The sequence below is a fragment of the Diachasmimorpha longicaudata genome, chromosome 17 (genome assembly GCF_034640455.1).
Source record: "Diachasmimorpha longicaudata isolate KC_UGA_2023 chromosome 17, iyDiaLong2, whole genome shotgun sequence".
NCBI classification, from domain to species: Eukaryota; Metazoa; Arthropoda; class Insecta; order Hymenoptera; family Braconidae; genus Diachasmimorpha; species Diachasmimorpha longicaudata.
Genome location: NC_087241.1, coordinates 4,608,084 through 4,619,360, shown reverse-complemented (window position 1 = coordinate 4,619,360; position 11,277 = coordinate 4,608,084). Strand labels below are relative to the sequence as shown.

Here is an 11,277-nt window from a genome sequence, read left to right as displayed (position 1 = left end):
CGATTAGGTGTATCTCTTGACGATGATCTTGGCACTGAGATATTTCAAGTATCACATCAGCATCACCTGGGATGCTACATAACCACCGGGTTATCAATTGCCCTCTGTGTTTATTGATTCTGGGGATTATCGAGTATTTGGAAGAATCTTGTACTGCGCATGTGCTGTTGATTTTACCGGTCGGTGGAGCTGTTTGAATTCCACGAATTGGCGGGCTCCACTGCCGGCCGGTGCTGTTTACTCACTGGCTCTAGGTCGGCAGAACGCACTCCCCTCCCGCCCCAGACTCCGGAATCAGGAGTGGAGTCAGGTTATTTCGTCATTGGGTGAGTTTTTATTTGGATTTTCCAATTTTATTGGCATTTTCCTTGAACGTCTGGGAGATGCTCTTCTGGGTGTCCTGGTGAGTGACGAGTTTGACGTTCAGACGTGCGTTCAGATGTGTGACATAACCTATGATTGCAGTGGCTGATGAATTGGTGAGTGGAAATGTTGAAGGTACCTTCGCTTCATGACTTCGAACCTCCACCGGAGGACGGAAAGGCAACAGCGGGGATTATTGAGGGAAAAAGTGTTTTCTGCGAGAGGAGATGTCTCCAGGACGAGACTCAGCCGTTCTTCAGGTACATCAGAGGGTGCCCGGACGTCAATGTTACACCGGAGACGCTGGCAACGAGGGAATCTGCACGGACCATTGCTGCTGCTGATTTGTTTCTCACGGTTGAGGACAGTGCTTTTAAAAAAATTGCTAATGTTTGGAGGGAGAAGGGGACAGTCGGGGCTATCAGAGCCGCTGCTGGGGAGGATCCTGAGAGGATCAGCAGGGTTGTGCACTGGGTGGCTACCAGGTAGGTTCAGGAGGGCTGGGTGGAGTCGGGGGGACTTGATGGCGAAGGCCTTTTTTCAGGATCACCTCGATTCTGGATTTCGTGGAGAGGAAGACGTCCTATGAGGGGATACCCTCCGTTGGGTCTGGATCTGTGGCGGATATCGCTGGGACTAGGGATTGGACAACTGCTCTGGTGAGAACTGATCTAGCTCTCTTTTTCCCGAATTTATTTTGTATAAAACTTCATTGAAGAATCAAAAAATCCATTGATTACAATTTTATCTCATAGATTCGATGCTTAGCGTGGCATCCCCACTGTGTCCGTCTGGCTCTAGCCACTCGTGACGATCGCATTCGCATATACTCGAGTGAAATTCAGGGTGTAGCAGTGCTGAGACACTCGGCTCAAAAATCAGTATGTTCTATGAGCTGGCGGCCAAATGCTGGACGTGAATTGGCAGCTGCCTGTGGCTCTGGTGTACTCGTATGGACGGTTGAACTCGGCGCTGCCAGTAATTCACTGTCACATGCCATACTTCTGAGACAAAGGAATCATGCGCCTGTTACGAGTGTCAATTGGCATCCACAGGGGGATTTATTAGTTTCCTGTTCACCCAATGATTTTAATATGATTGTTTGGGATGTTGCGAAGGAGGTGGGAGTACCACTCAGGCGAGTTGGTGGGGGAGGATTGTGCTTCACTAAATGGTCAATTTGTGGGAGTAAACTACTTGCTGCCACTTGTCGCAACGTTTTTCGGTACAATTGTTGTTTTTAATCGCAGTTTATTAAGTCATTGCGTCGTGGGAATCTTCGTTTTATAAAATAGCTGGGGAATGTTGAATTAACTTTGTTTATCCCACAAAAGTAATGGAACTTTTTTATTGATTTATTTTCAAGTTGGAAGCTAAGTTGAGCTTATTTTTTGATGGATTTACTTTGCATTCTGGTTTTGACATTCATTAAATTAGTGCTAATTAGTATTTATTGAGAAGGGCTCGGCCAGTAGTAAAGTAATTATCTCTTCAAGGGTATGGAATACTGGAAGTGGAAATCCGTGGTCAGTAGAACGCTGGACTGTGCCAAATGGTCGAGTGGCGGCTGCCTGTTTTGGGCCCCATCAAATCCTGCTCTTCGCCTCGACCGAGGACCCAGCGACTCTCTTCTCCCTCTCCCTTCAAGACAATGTCTTCAATGTCAAGGGAGACAGTCCAGCTAATGACCCTAAGGCTGCCATTCCCTTGATAGATCTCACGAGAGTGTCCTTCACCGACGACGAGGCCGGGCTGACTGTTGGGGGGAGGGTCGTGGCGATCGAGTGGGACCCTACTGGCCAATACCTCGCACTTCTCTTCCAAGTTCGTAAAAATATCTAGAAAAATTAGTAATAATATCTTTGCAGGTGCAGAGACATTTGACTATTTTTCAAAAAAAAATTCTTGGCATTTTTAGGACAGCTCAGTCGTCGCAATATACCGAACAGAAATTGGCACACTATTTGGGCTGAATGAGGTGAGGCCCATGTGTCTGGTAAAGGGATTTCCTGGTGAAAATCCCAATTGCTTGCAATTCCACCAGAACATTGACACAGATCGATTAATCGCCTGTTTAACGATCGCCTGGAGCAGTGGACGTGTCCAGCAGTTCCCAATTGTTGGAGGCAATAAATCAGTGACTCCCAAGGGAGCTCCACGTCCCCTGAACACAAATGTGTCGTCTCCTGGATTCAACAACTACACATTCCTATGACCAACGACATTGCAGTTGTGTAGTGGCAAAACGAGATAAGTTACATTCGACTATTGACCAGCTTTTCAAGATTACCTCCGAATCGAGGAAAGATAGGAAAATTTTTACCGTAACCTTTTTCGTGGAGCAAATCACGTACTATAAAAATGGTTCCATAAAAATTCTCCTGTCTCTCTTAGATTCGGAGATATTCCTCAATAACTTATCTCGTTCTATCCCTTCGATGTTGATTTACTTTGTGAATTTGTTAGGTTAGGTATGATGAGGTTGAATTTTGTAGCATTTTATAAGTTTAGATGATTAAAAATTATTTTCTACACTCGAGATCTTGAGAAAATATTGAGATAAATAAAAGAAAAATTATGGAGATCGTGGATGGGGCACGTTTCGAAGTTTTGTATCTAATTATATAAAGTCACATGCAGAGCTCAAGACTTTCTATTTTTGACGCCACTTGACCGTACGGTAAACGATGACAAGAGAAACCTTACGTATACCCTTTTCACATACAAATATATCGTGCATTCCATTTTTGTTTTTTTCTTTGGGGGGCGGAGAGGGGTGTTATTTAATGGATAGAAATAGACCGCGGTTCAACGATTGGCAAGCGCCAAGATAATCTCAGTCGATTATTACGATCATTACTCTTTAATGAGATATATTTTTTTAGCCACTTCAGTTGTGAAGTGCTGCGTTAGATTGAAATGGAGATCAGGGTTTGGCAAGTGAGAAGGAGAAGAGTTGTGACACTCTTTGGGGGATCATTATAATTTACTTCGTACTAATCGAAATGTAATGGACTTCACTTGATTTTAGTTCAATGCTCCAGGAGAGAACCAGGAACTTGATTTGATGGAATTGTCAACAAAGTCTCGTTCCATTTGCATATTTAGGGCTCAACCACTGGAAGAAAATTAATCGCATGAGAATGATTTTCCCGAAATCATAATCAAATTGAGTCAACTTATCTCGATTCTCCACTTGACTCGTGAATTGTCATTTAACTCGCATGTGTTCACCGATCTGGAGGCAGTATATTATTTCAGCGGCCGGGGGTTATACACACATGCGAGGATAATACGATGGTTATATGAACGAAGTTGACAGGTGCCTCGGTGAAAAATGAAGAAAAAATGTTTGAGAAAAAAAAAAGTAAGGGGGGAAAAAAATCAGGGGCCCCTGAGGACGAGTCAGTGTACAGCATAAAATGTAAGCACAGAGGGCTGGCAGACCACATGTGCCACTCTATCACTTAACTACCCGTAATATAACATACAACCGTTTTTCCATGGGCTTTTGTGTGTGTGAGGGGACAAGCATATGCACGTGTTTTCTCGAGGGGCGGGAGGAGGAGGACAAGTGCATGAACTGCCACCGGAGTCGTCGTTTTTTTCCCTCCCTCCCTTTTGCTGGAAAAAAAGGGAAGCGAAAGAATATTCGGGGGAGGGAAAAGCTGGTGTCATATTCGAATGTTTGAGGATTCGAGTGTTTACAGTCGTAACGCACCAACATCGGGATGCAATCTCATTAATCATGGAGAGGCTTGACCCGCCTCTTCATCGTTTCTCACATGTATTAGGGGTGGCTATGAATTTTTGATTTATTTAGAATTTCGCGTATTGGAATTTCTGATGTCGTAATTCAGTCTTAATTGGGGGGAAGATTGGGCGACGATTTTTTAATTAATTGAGGAGTGGAGCCGGATGAGCAGTGGTTTTTTAAATGAATTTTTTCGTTTCGATAATTTCATCCTCTTCAGCAGCTTCATTTGTCCCTCAGGTTTCGTTAGAAAAAATCGAAAGCGAAAGAATATCCAGGGGGAGAGAAAAGGGAGAAGGTGGTGTCATATTCGAGGCTTGAGGATTTAAATGTTTACAGTCGTAACCCACCAACATCGACACGCAATCTCATTAATCATGAGAGATTTTGACCCTCGTTAAAAAATTAAATTCTCAGAAATCGAAAAGAAAATTACAGTTGAAACAGTATGAGTGATGTCCTAATTCATCCCTCATTAGTAACGATTTTATATATCACCTCTAGAGCAGTACATGGAACTCCCAATTTATTACATAAAAATTTGATATTGTCGTGCATATCGTATTATTCCCCTCATTGCGTCTTGCAGTAATTGTGGCATCACCCTAAGAGCTGGGGGGAAAAAACTAGAATTACAAAACTCCTTGAGCTCCGCAAAAAGAGTTGTTATTAAGTGACGCGTGTGCGGCAGCTGTTTTGGCAATTTTTTTCATTACGCATCTGATTTTTCTCCACTCGCAATTGTCCCCAATCCAACGAATCCCAAATAACCGAAACCCATCGCCTGGAGCCCCTGCCTAACCACCCCAAGTCTCCAATTTCCCGAGAGACAACCGAGGAAAAATGAAATAGGAACACCTTATGTGTGACGGATCATGTCACAGCCAACCATTTTTGTGAGAACGTCAATTTAAAATTTTGAAACGTGAAAAATTCATATTTTCTCACACAACATCCCAACGTCAGAGACATCCCCCAGAAATGTCACTCCAAAGGACAACGCACTCTCCCTTTTACCGAAGTGGTCAAGTAAAAAATGAATTCAAGATGTATCTGGGGGCGAAAAAAAAAATCCATAAAAATGGAATTAACGAAAGAGAAAGAAAAAAAAATTTTTAAAACGGAGGGGAACGCACGGAGGAGGTGGAACGGGGGCCGTTGAGAGCAGATGTTCCAGTAGCCGAGAGGACAACCCCCAGTTAACGGACCCCGGGTGCAAGTACTTGACATATCGCAGTCACGTATGCACCCGAAGAAGCTCGAAGATGAGGCAAGAGCCACGCGAGTGGGCGGTGTTTAGCCGATACTGGCTTATCGCTGGGCCTCTTTTGGTCCACTGGTGAGTAGTGGGGGAATACCAAGTTCAAATATCTGTTGGAGATGTGGTGAGGCTCTTGAACCTGGGTCAGTACGCTCTGGAGTTTCATCACATCTTTATCGTCTGTTCGATGTAATCATGCTCCTCGAGGACTACCACATCGTCAACGACATTCAGAAGCTTCTGCCAATTGATATGGATTCGACCGAGGAATTTACTGGAGCCTTTCCAATGGAACCAGCAACACCAACAACACCGATCGATGGAACCAGTGCTTTCTGCTGGTCTCCAGAGTTCTCAACGTCCAGCAGACGTGACTGGGATCAGTTGAACAGTGTCTTCGAGTATCCACCGACAGGACGAGTCGGTGCTCTCACCATTGGCATCAACTCACCGGGAAGCACCGGGAGTGAGGTGAATACTCCAACTTCTTGGACTGGTCAGGACTTCAATGATTATTCGAACGATGGGGTTAGACTACCGTCCGTTGGAACTGCCTTCTCATTCTCGAGGAATTTTTGCAACAGTTACTTTGATGAACAGTCGAACTATCAGGAATTTTCTCAGGATTATCAGGATTGCTCGTATGGGAAGATGATTAATTCGCAGAGTGAACAGGAGATCGAGGAGGAGAGGAACTTCAGTAATATTCAGGCTGTTGAGGAGTTTGATCTCAGTTTTATCAGGGGTGATCCTACTAATTTGTTTACTGAGGGCAATCAGGAGGACCTTGGAAATGGTCATGACGAGTGCTATCCCGTTGGACATTTGGTGACGGATGATATCAGTGACCAGAATTACGGGATTAAGGAGGAGGTGGACGATTCTAATCAAGTTGTCGTCAGCCAGCAGGAGGCAATGATGCTCGAGAAGTGTAACAATGGGGCGCCGAGTCGTAAATATAGCCCAGAAGGTAATTACCTAATGTCTACACAATTAATTTACTTTGCAGTTAAAAAGTTCTCTTCCGGGGTGAGAAGGCTCTCTTCAAGGACCCGTATCTCGAGATCGGCAGAGTGAATTTCAACGAATGAGGTCTTATTTTGTGGGTATTTTCAATAGCTAAAAAATGAGACCTGATTCATTGGAATTGCATCGTTGGTTGCATAGATATCCACCCTCAAAGATCGTCGCGTTGAAAAGAAATCATGTGAAGATTTGGTTAGAATTTTCATTTACCTTTCAGGGAATCTGATTTACCAGTGTCGTTGGCTGGACTGTGGCTGCATTTTCGCTGATCAAGGAAGCCTGGTGAAGCATATTGAGAAACGTCATGTAGAGTCTTCAGCTAATAATGCACACGGTGGCAAGAGATCTAAAGACAAAGACAAAGATGGCTGCAGTGGGCAGGACGTATTCACGTGTCTGTGGAAAGGTTGTCCCAGAGGTAAACCCTTCAACGCCAGATACAAATTGCTGATTCATATGAGGGTCCACAGTGGTGAGAAGCCCAACAAATGTGATGTGAGTAAACAATGACAACTTCTCTTTAAAAAAATTACCTGAATCGTGAGGAGAAAAATAAAAAATTCGTTGGCTACAGTTTCCAGGCTGCAAGAAGGCTTTCTCTCGTCTGGAGAACCTGAAGATTCATCAGAGGTCTCACACGGGGGAGAGACCTTATGCTTGTCAACATCGAGGCTGCTCCAAGGCCTTCAGCAATAGCAGTGACAGAGCCAAACACCAGAGGACCCATTTTGATACGGTGAGATGATCGAACCGAATGATATTTCAGGGACTCTGATCAGAAATAAAAAATATAAATTTAATTGAAATTCTGCAGAAACCTTATCGCTGTACAGCTGATGGGTGCAATAAACGATATACGGACCCCTCGAGCCTGCGGAAGCACGTGAAAAATCACACTGAGGCGTCGGTACAGCAAGATGTTAAACCTCAGAAACAAAATTTCGAGGAATCCCTCCATGATGACAATAAAATCGCGATTGATCCTCAATGCAAAGCCTACGATGGTGATAAACACTTTGCCAATATCACTGGGGACTGGACCAAGCTGGAGGTCATCGACGAGAGCCAGCCTGAATTCGTCCCTTTTGAATCTGTTGCTAGAATTTTGGGGGACGACGACAGCTGCATTGTCGGTAAGGCAGACTTCTATCAATCACTTTTCGTCTGACTAGTCACTGAATTTATCACTCAATATAAAATTCTGTGAAAAAAATTGCGTTGCCACTGAAATATGAAACTTTACCCCAAAAAACTGGCGGAAAAATTTTCAATGAGAAAGTTCTCGTCTGAATTTCATCCAGAGACATTTTTCGAGGGAAAATCTCTCGTAGAAAAATTGGTTTTCTACTCTAGGGCCTTTGGATGAAGTAAACAGGTTTGTCAGGGCAAAAATAACTTTGTAGAAAAACAATTTTTTTTCATTCGTGTCGGCAGTTCGATTCAAAGGGTAAAAATAACCGTTCGGGGCACAATCTTCGCTCTTTTTTCGTTGACATTACGATAATAATTATGAGAAATGCTGAGGAGAAAAGGGGGAAGAGGTAATCCACGAGGGCAATCTCAGAGGAGGTTTCTCCTCCCATTCTTTATGTCTCTACCCCACACTGAGATTCAAAATAATATTCTTAACCCTTTCCATTTTTTTTCTATCTGAATATGGAATCTACACATGCACTCGCACGAGCTATCTCTGGCCCATGCCACGTGCGCTACACGCGCTGATTTATTTTATTTATCTTTTATTCAATTGGTGAAATAAATTGTTTACATTGTTTCAGATTTGGACAGTGGAATCACTGACTTTCAAGAGCTCAGTCCAGAGATTGAACGACAATTCCTGGATCTCAATAACCTCGGGGAGACTGACTTTGCGTGAATTACTATCGATTGTTTGCTCTTTATTATTTTTTTACATTTTATAATTTGTTCAATTAGTGGTTAGTTTTAGACTGTGATTCCTATAATCACCATTTGGACCAAATCATGAGGCGTTAGACGTACTTTAGGGTTAAGGCCTTCGTCGAGAAGTTTTATATTTTTGTACATAAATCAAAGTGTATATATTTCGAGAAAATACATTGGGGAGTGAATATATCATATCTTTATTCCCTCCAACCATTCGGAATGGTATAACATTACTTTAAGAACATAAGTATTAGAAGGTTTCGTACCTTGAGGAAAATCTCATCGCGAATTTCGTCTTCAGCTTTGGTGAGGCCCCAAGCTTCTTCCAGATGCTGCACTTGTCCTCGGGGATTATTCAAGCCTCAGGGCCCGGGCTTTGAATCATCTTCTCCTCATCTTCTCACTCACCTGCTTCTACTCATTAATAATATCCGCGGAAAATTAGCAATTAAATAATGTACTGAACCTGGAAGCCTTTATCTTCACTAGAGTATTTTTAGATCATGATATCGACTGACCCTGGTGCTCCTATCATTACCGACAGGATGTGATAAGGCTGCGGTTAGTTATAATTATCATGTTCAGACACGAACGCTCAATTAGAGAAATTGTTTTCCACTTGAGGACTTTGATGTGCCTCAAACTGATTTGTCAATTAAATCACGTAAAAAATAATTGGAAAAAAAATCCTGTGGTGATGTCCAAAACGATTTAACTCAATTTATTCCCGTCTGAGTTTTCAATTCAATTTTGATCTGATCTTGCACTCCGCAGCTGACGATTTCCCTGAAAAAAATTATGGAAAATATCGAGGGACACTGGAATTTCAGAATAAATCACACATGACTCATTACCCATTTTATTGAAATTTTATTGAAGTGCTTGTTGTTACATTTGAATGTTAGTTCAGATTATCGCAAAAAAGTGTAGATAAATTTTGCATTTATTATATGTTAGTAAAGACATTATTACATGTTGAAATTCCATAACTGTAGTGACCCCATGATTAAATCCCATAACCCCGTATCCCATATATATTTTTTTGTTATTTGAAAAATAGTGTTGCAGAACCGTGTTCATCACATATGTCTGCATATGATTAAAAAAAGGACCAAATGATTCTATCCACAGATGATCAATGTAGATTTACGGCATTCAGCCCTTCCATCATTTCTCTCTCATCGAAAAACATGTTTTCAGAGAGAAAAGTCGGCTGTGCCATATATTCATTTTTTTTTTCTCAAGAATCGTCGCAACTCCGGAAATTCACGACTGGCTTCCGCCCAAAAAAAAGATTGTTTTTAAAAGGGTTTTTTTATAATTTTCAGATTCATATTGGTTGTCTCAGAAAGAAATTATGAATTGAATCGAAAGATGCCCTTTGAAAGCGTAACCCCGCGTGTTGAAAGAGTCTCCTCAGTCCATCTTCCCCGTCATTTACGTAGACTTCGTTCAATGTTTGGAAGGTTATTCCTGCTCCGGCGATTCTTTGAATAATTCCTGGGCTCACGGTCCTCTTCAGTGGACTTAAGCCCGCACGTATACGTCTAGTTATTTCCAAATGATCCCAATGATTTATCTGCTGTTTGAACGGTTGGGAATTCTGCAGGAGAGTCTCATCCGTAATCTCCATCGCCCTCAGCACTTGTTCAAGAGCTTCGCAGTCCTCAACAGCGGTGTGAGCCTCGTACTGGATATTGAAGAAGTCGGCTAGGGCTTGCAGACTGTACCTCGTGAATCTCCCTTGTGCTAATAGCTTGATGAGGGCAAGCGTGTCAACGAAACAGTGAACCATCTCCTCGAACTCGGCATTCATGGAGTGACGTCGCATCTCGGTCCACAATTTTGGGCCATCGAATGAGAGATTATGAGCGACCAGACAGCATTTCACTTCGAGTGAGCGCATCCACTCGATAAATTGCAATAAAGCAGTCCTGATTGGGACCGATCGAACCGTCCTGCCCCGATACTGTAGACGATTTCCAAATTTGGTCAAATGGTTCACTCGTGATACCACTCCCGGGATGTTGCCAACTGGGGTGATATAGACGCTGAATATCTGTCCATCACATGTGGCCCCCAGTTGCAGAATTTCGGCGCGTGAACCGAGACCTGAAGTCTCGATGTCCATGTAGATCACGGCGGGATCACTGCCCTTTGCTGATGACGCTGCTACCATTGTTGCGATGACGATTTGCAGGATTTGTTAAAGATTAAACTGAAAAAAAAATTTGATCGAAAATACATGACTTTTGCGAGTTTTATCATCACGAGGAGAAACGCGCTTAACATTAACTTTATCGAGTCTTAAGATCATGAGGAGGAGCCACGCCCTTTGCCCGATGACTCATCCGGGATTTCATCATATGCCGCAATGGGAGAAAAATCAATTTTCAATGAGATTTTAATTTTTTGCTCGAATTTGAAAGACAATGATGACAAATATTAATACGAATTTAATATGAATATTTTATATGAACATTTTGTTAATTAATATCGATGATTATCTTACTGTTTCCAACCGGATGTTGAGCAGACAGACGAACGACTGATGACAAATTGGTATTTTCTCCAAAAAGTGAAGGTATAACTCAGGATCGGATGCTTCGGCTTTCGAAGGAAGACTTTTATATATTACTGACAATATTCAAAATTCAAAATCGTATCTTTAAAAATTGTTAGCACTGACTTTATAAGTTTAAGGAAACCTCGAACACAAATTGCTTCAGATGGTGCCCAAGAGGCAATAGGCCGCTTATCATGACTCCGGCGAATATATACGCGCGTGTACGTCATCAAGCGAATAAAATTACTCCCTCCTCGACGTTGGAGTGCCGAGAAACCTTTGCTATTGGCTGAAAACACCGCGGTATAATCCGCTGGAGGTAATGAGTCACCCTGGCTCCTTCTGCGCGACGAAACATTTCACGCTTTTTTATATCAACAATCCACCCATCCTTGTTCCTCG

General features: G+C 42.6%; 3 protein-coding genes across 4 annotated transcripts; 2 read left to right on the top strand and 1 right to left on the bottom strand.

Annotated features, from left to right (window-relative positions):
• The first annotated feature begins 13 nt into the window (after positions 1-13).
• Positions 14-2,902, top strand: LOC135170667 (aladin). Of its 2 annotated transcripts, none has more exons than XM_064136684.1 (6): positions 14-326; positions 466-848; positions 908-1,022; positions 1,119-1,588; positions 1,860-2,187; positions 2,282-2,902. In XM_064136684.1, the coding sequence occupies exons 2-6, from the start codon at positions 490-492 to the stop codon at positions 2,576-2,578; spliced, it is 1,569 nt and encodes a 522-aa protein (XP_063992754.1). In that variant the 5' UTR covers positions 14-326; positions 466-489; the 3' UTR covers positions 2,579-2,902. The 2 variants fall into 2 exon arrangements, with proteins under 2 accessions (XP_063992754.1, XP_063992755.1); XM_064136685.1 differs by having other exon boundaries at positions 14-403.
• Positions 2,903-3,165: 263 nt separating this feature from the next.
• On the top strand, positions 3,166-8,494 carry LOC135170665 (zinc finger and SCAN domain-containing protein 21-like). The gene is made up of 5 exons (XM_064136682.1): positions 3,166-6,348; positions 6,622-6,899; positions 6,979-7,140; positions 7,219-7,537; positions 8,183-8,494. Exons 1-5 carry the CDS (start codon positions 5,574-5,576, stop codon positions 8,278-8,280), a joined length of 1,632 nt encoding a protein of 543 aa, XP_063992752.1. The 5' UTR covers positions 3,166-5,573; the 3' UTR covers positions 8,281-8,494.
• A 665-nt stretch (positions 8,495-9,159) lies between these two features.
• On the bottom strand, positions 9,160-11,270 carry LOC135170675 (uncharacterized). Its single transcript, XM_064136708.1, has 2 exons — positions 10,822-11,270; positions 9,160-10,527 (listed from the first exon to the last, which is right to left on the bottom strand). Exon 2 carries the CDS (start codon positions 10,486-10,488, stop codon positions 9,640-9,642), a length of 849 nt encoding a protein of 282 aa, XP_063992778.1. The 5' UTR covers positions 10,489-10,527; positions 10,822-11,270; the 3' UTR covers positions 9,160-9,639.
• Positions 11,271-11,277: the final 7 nt, after the last annotated feature.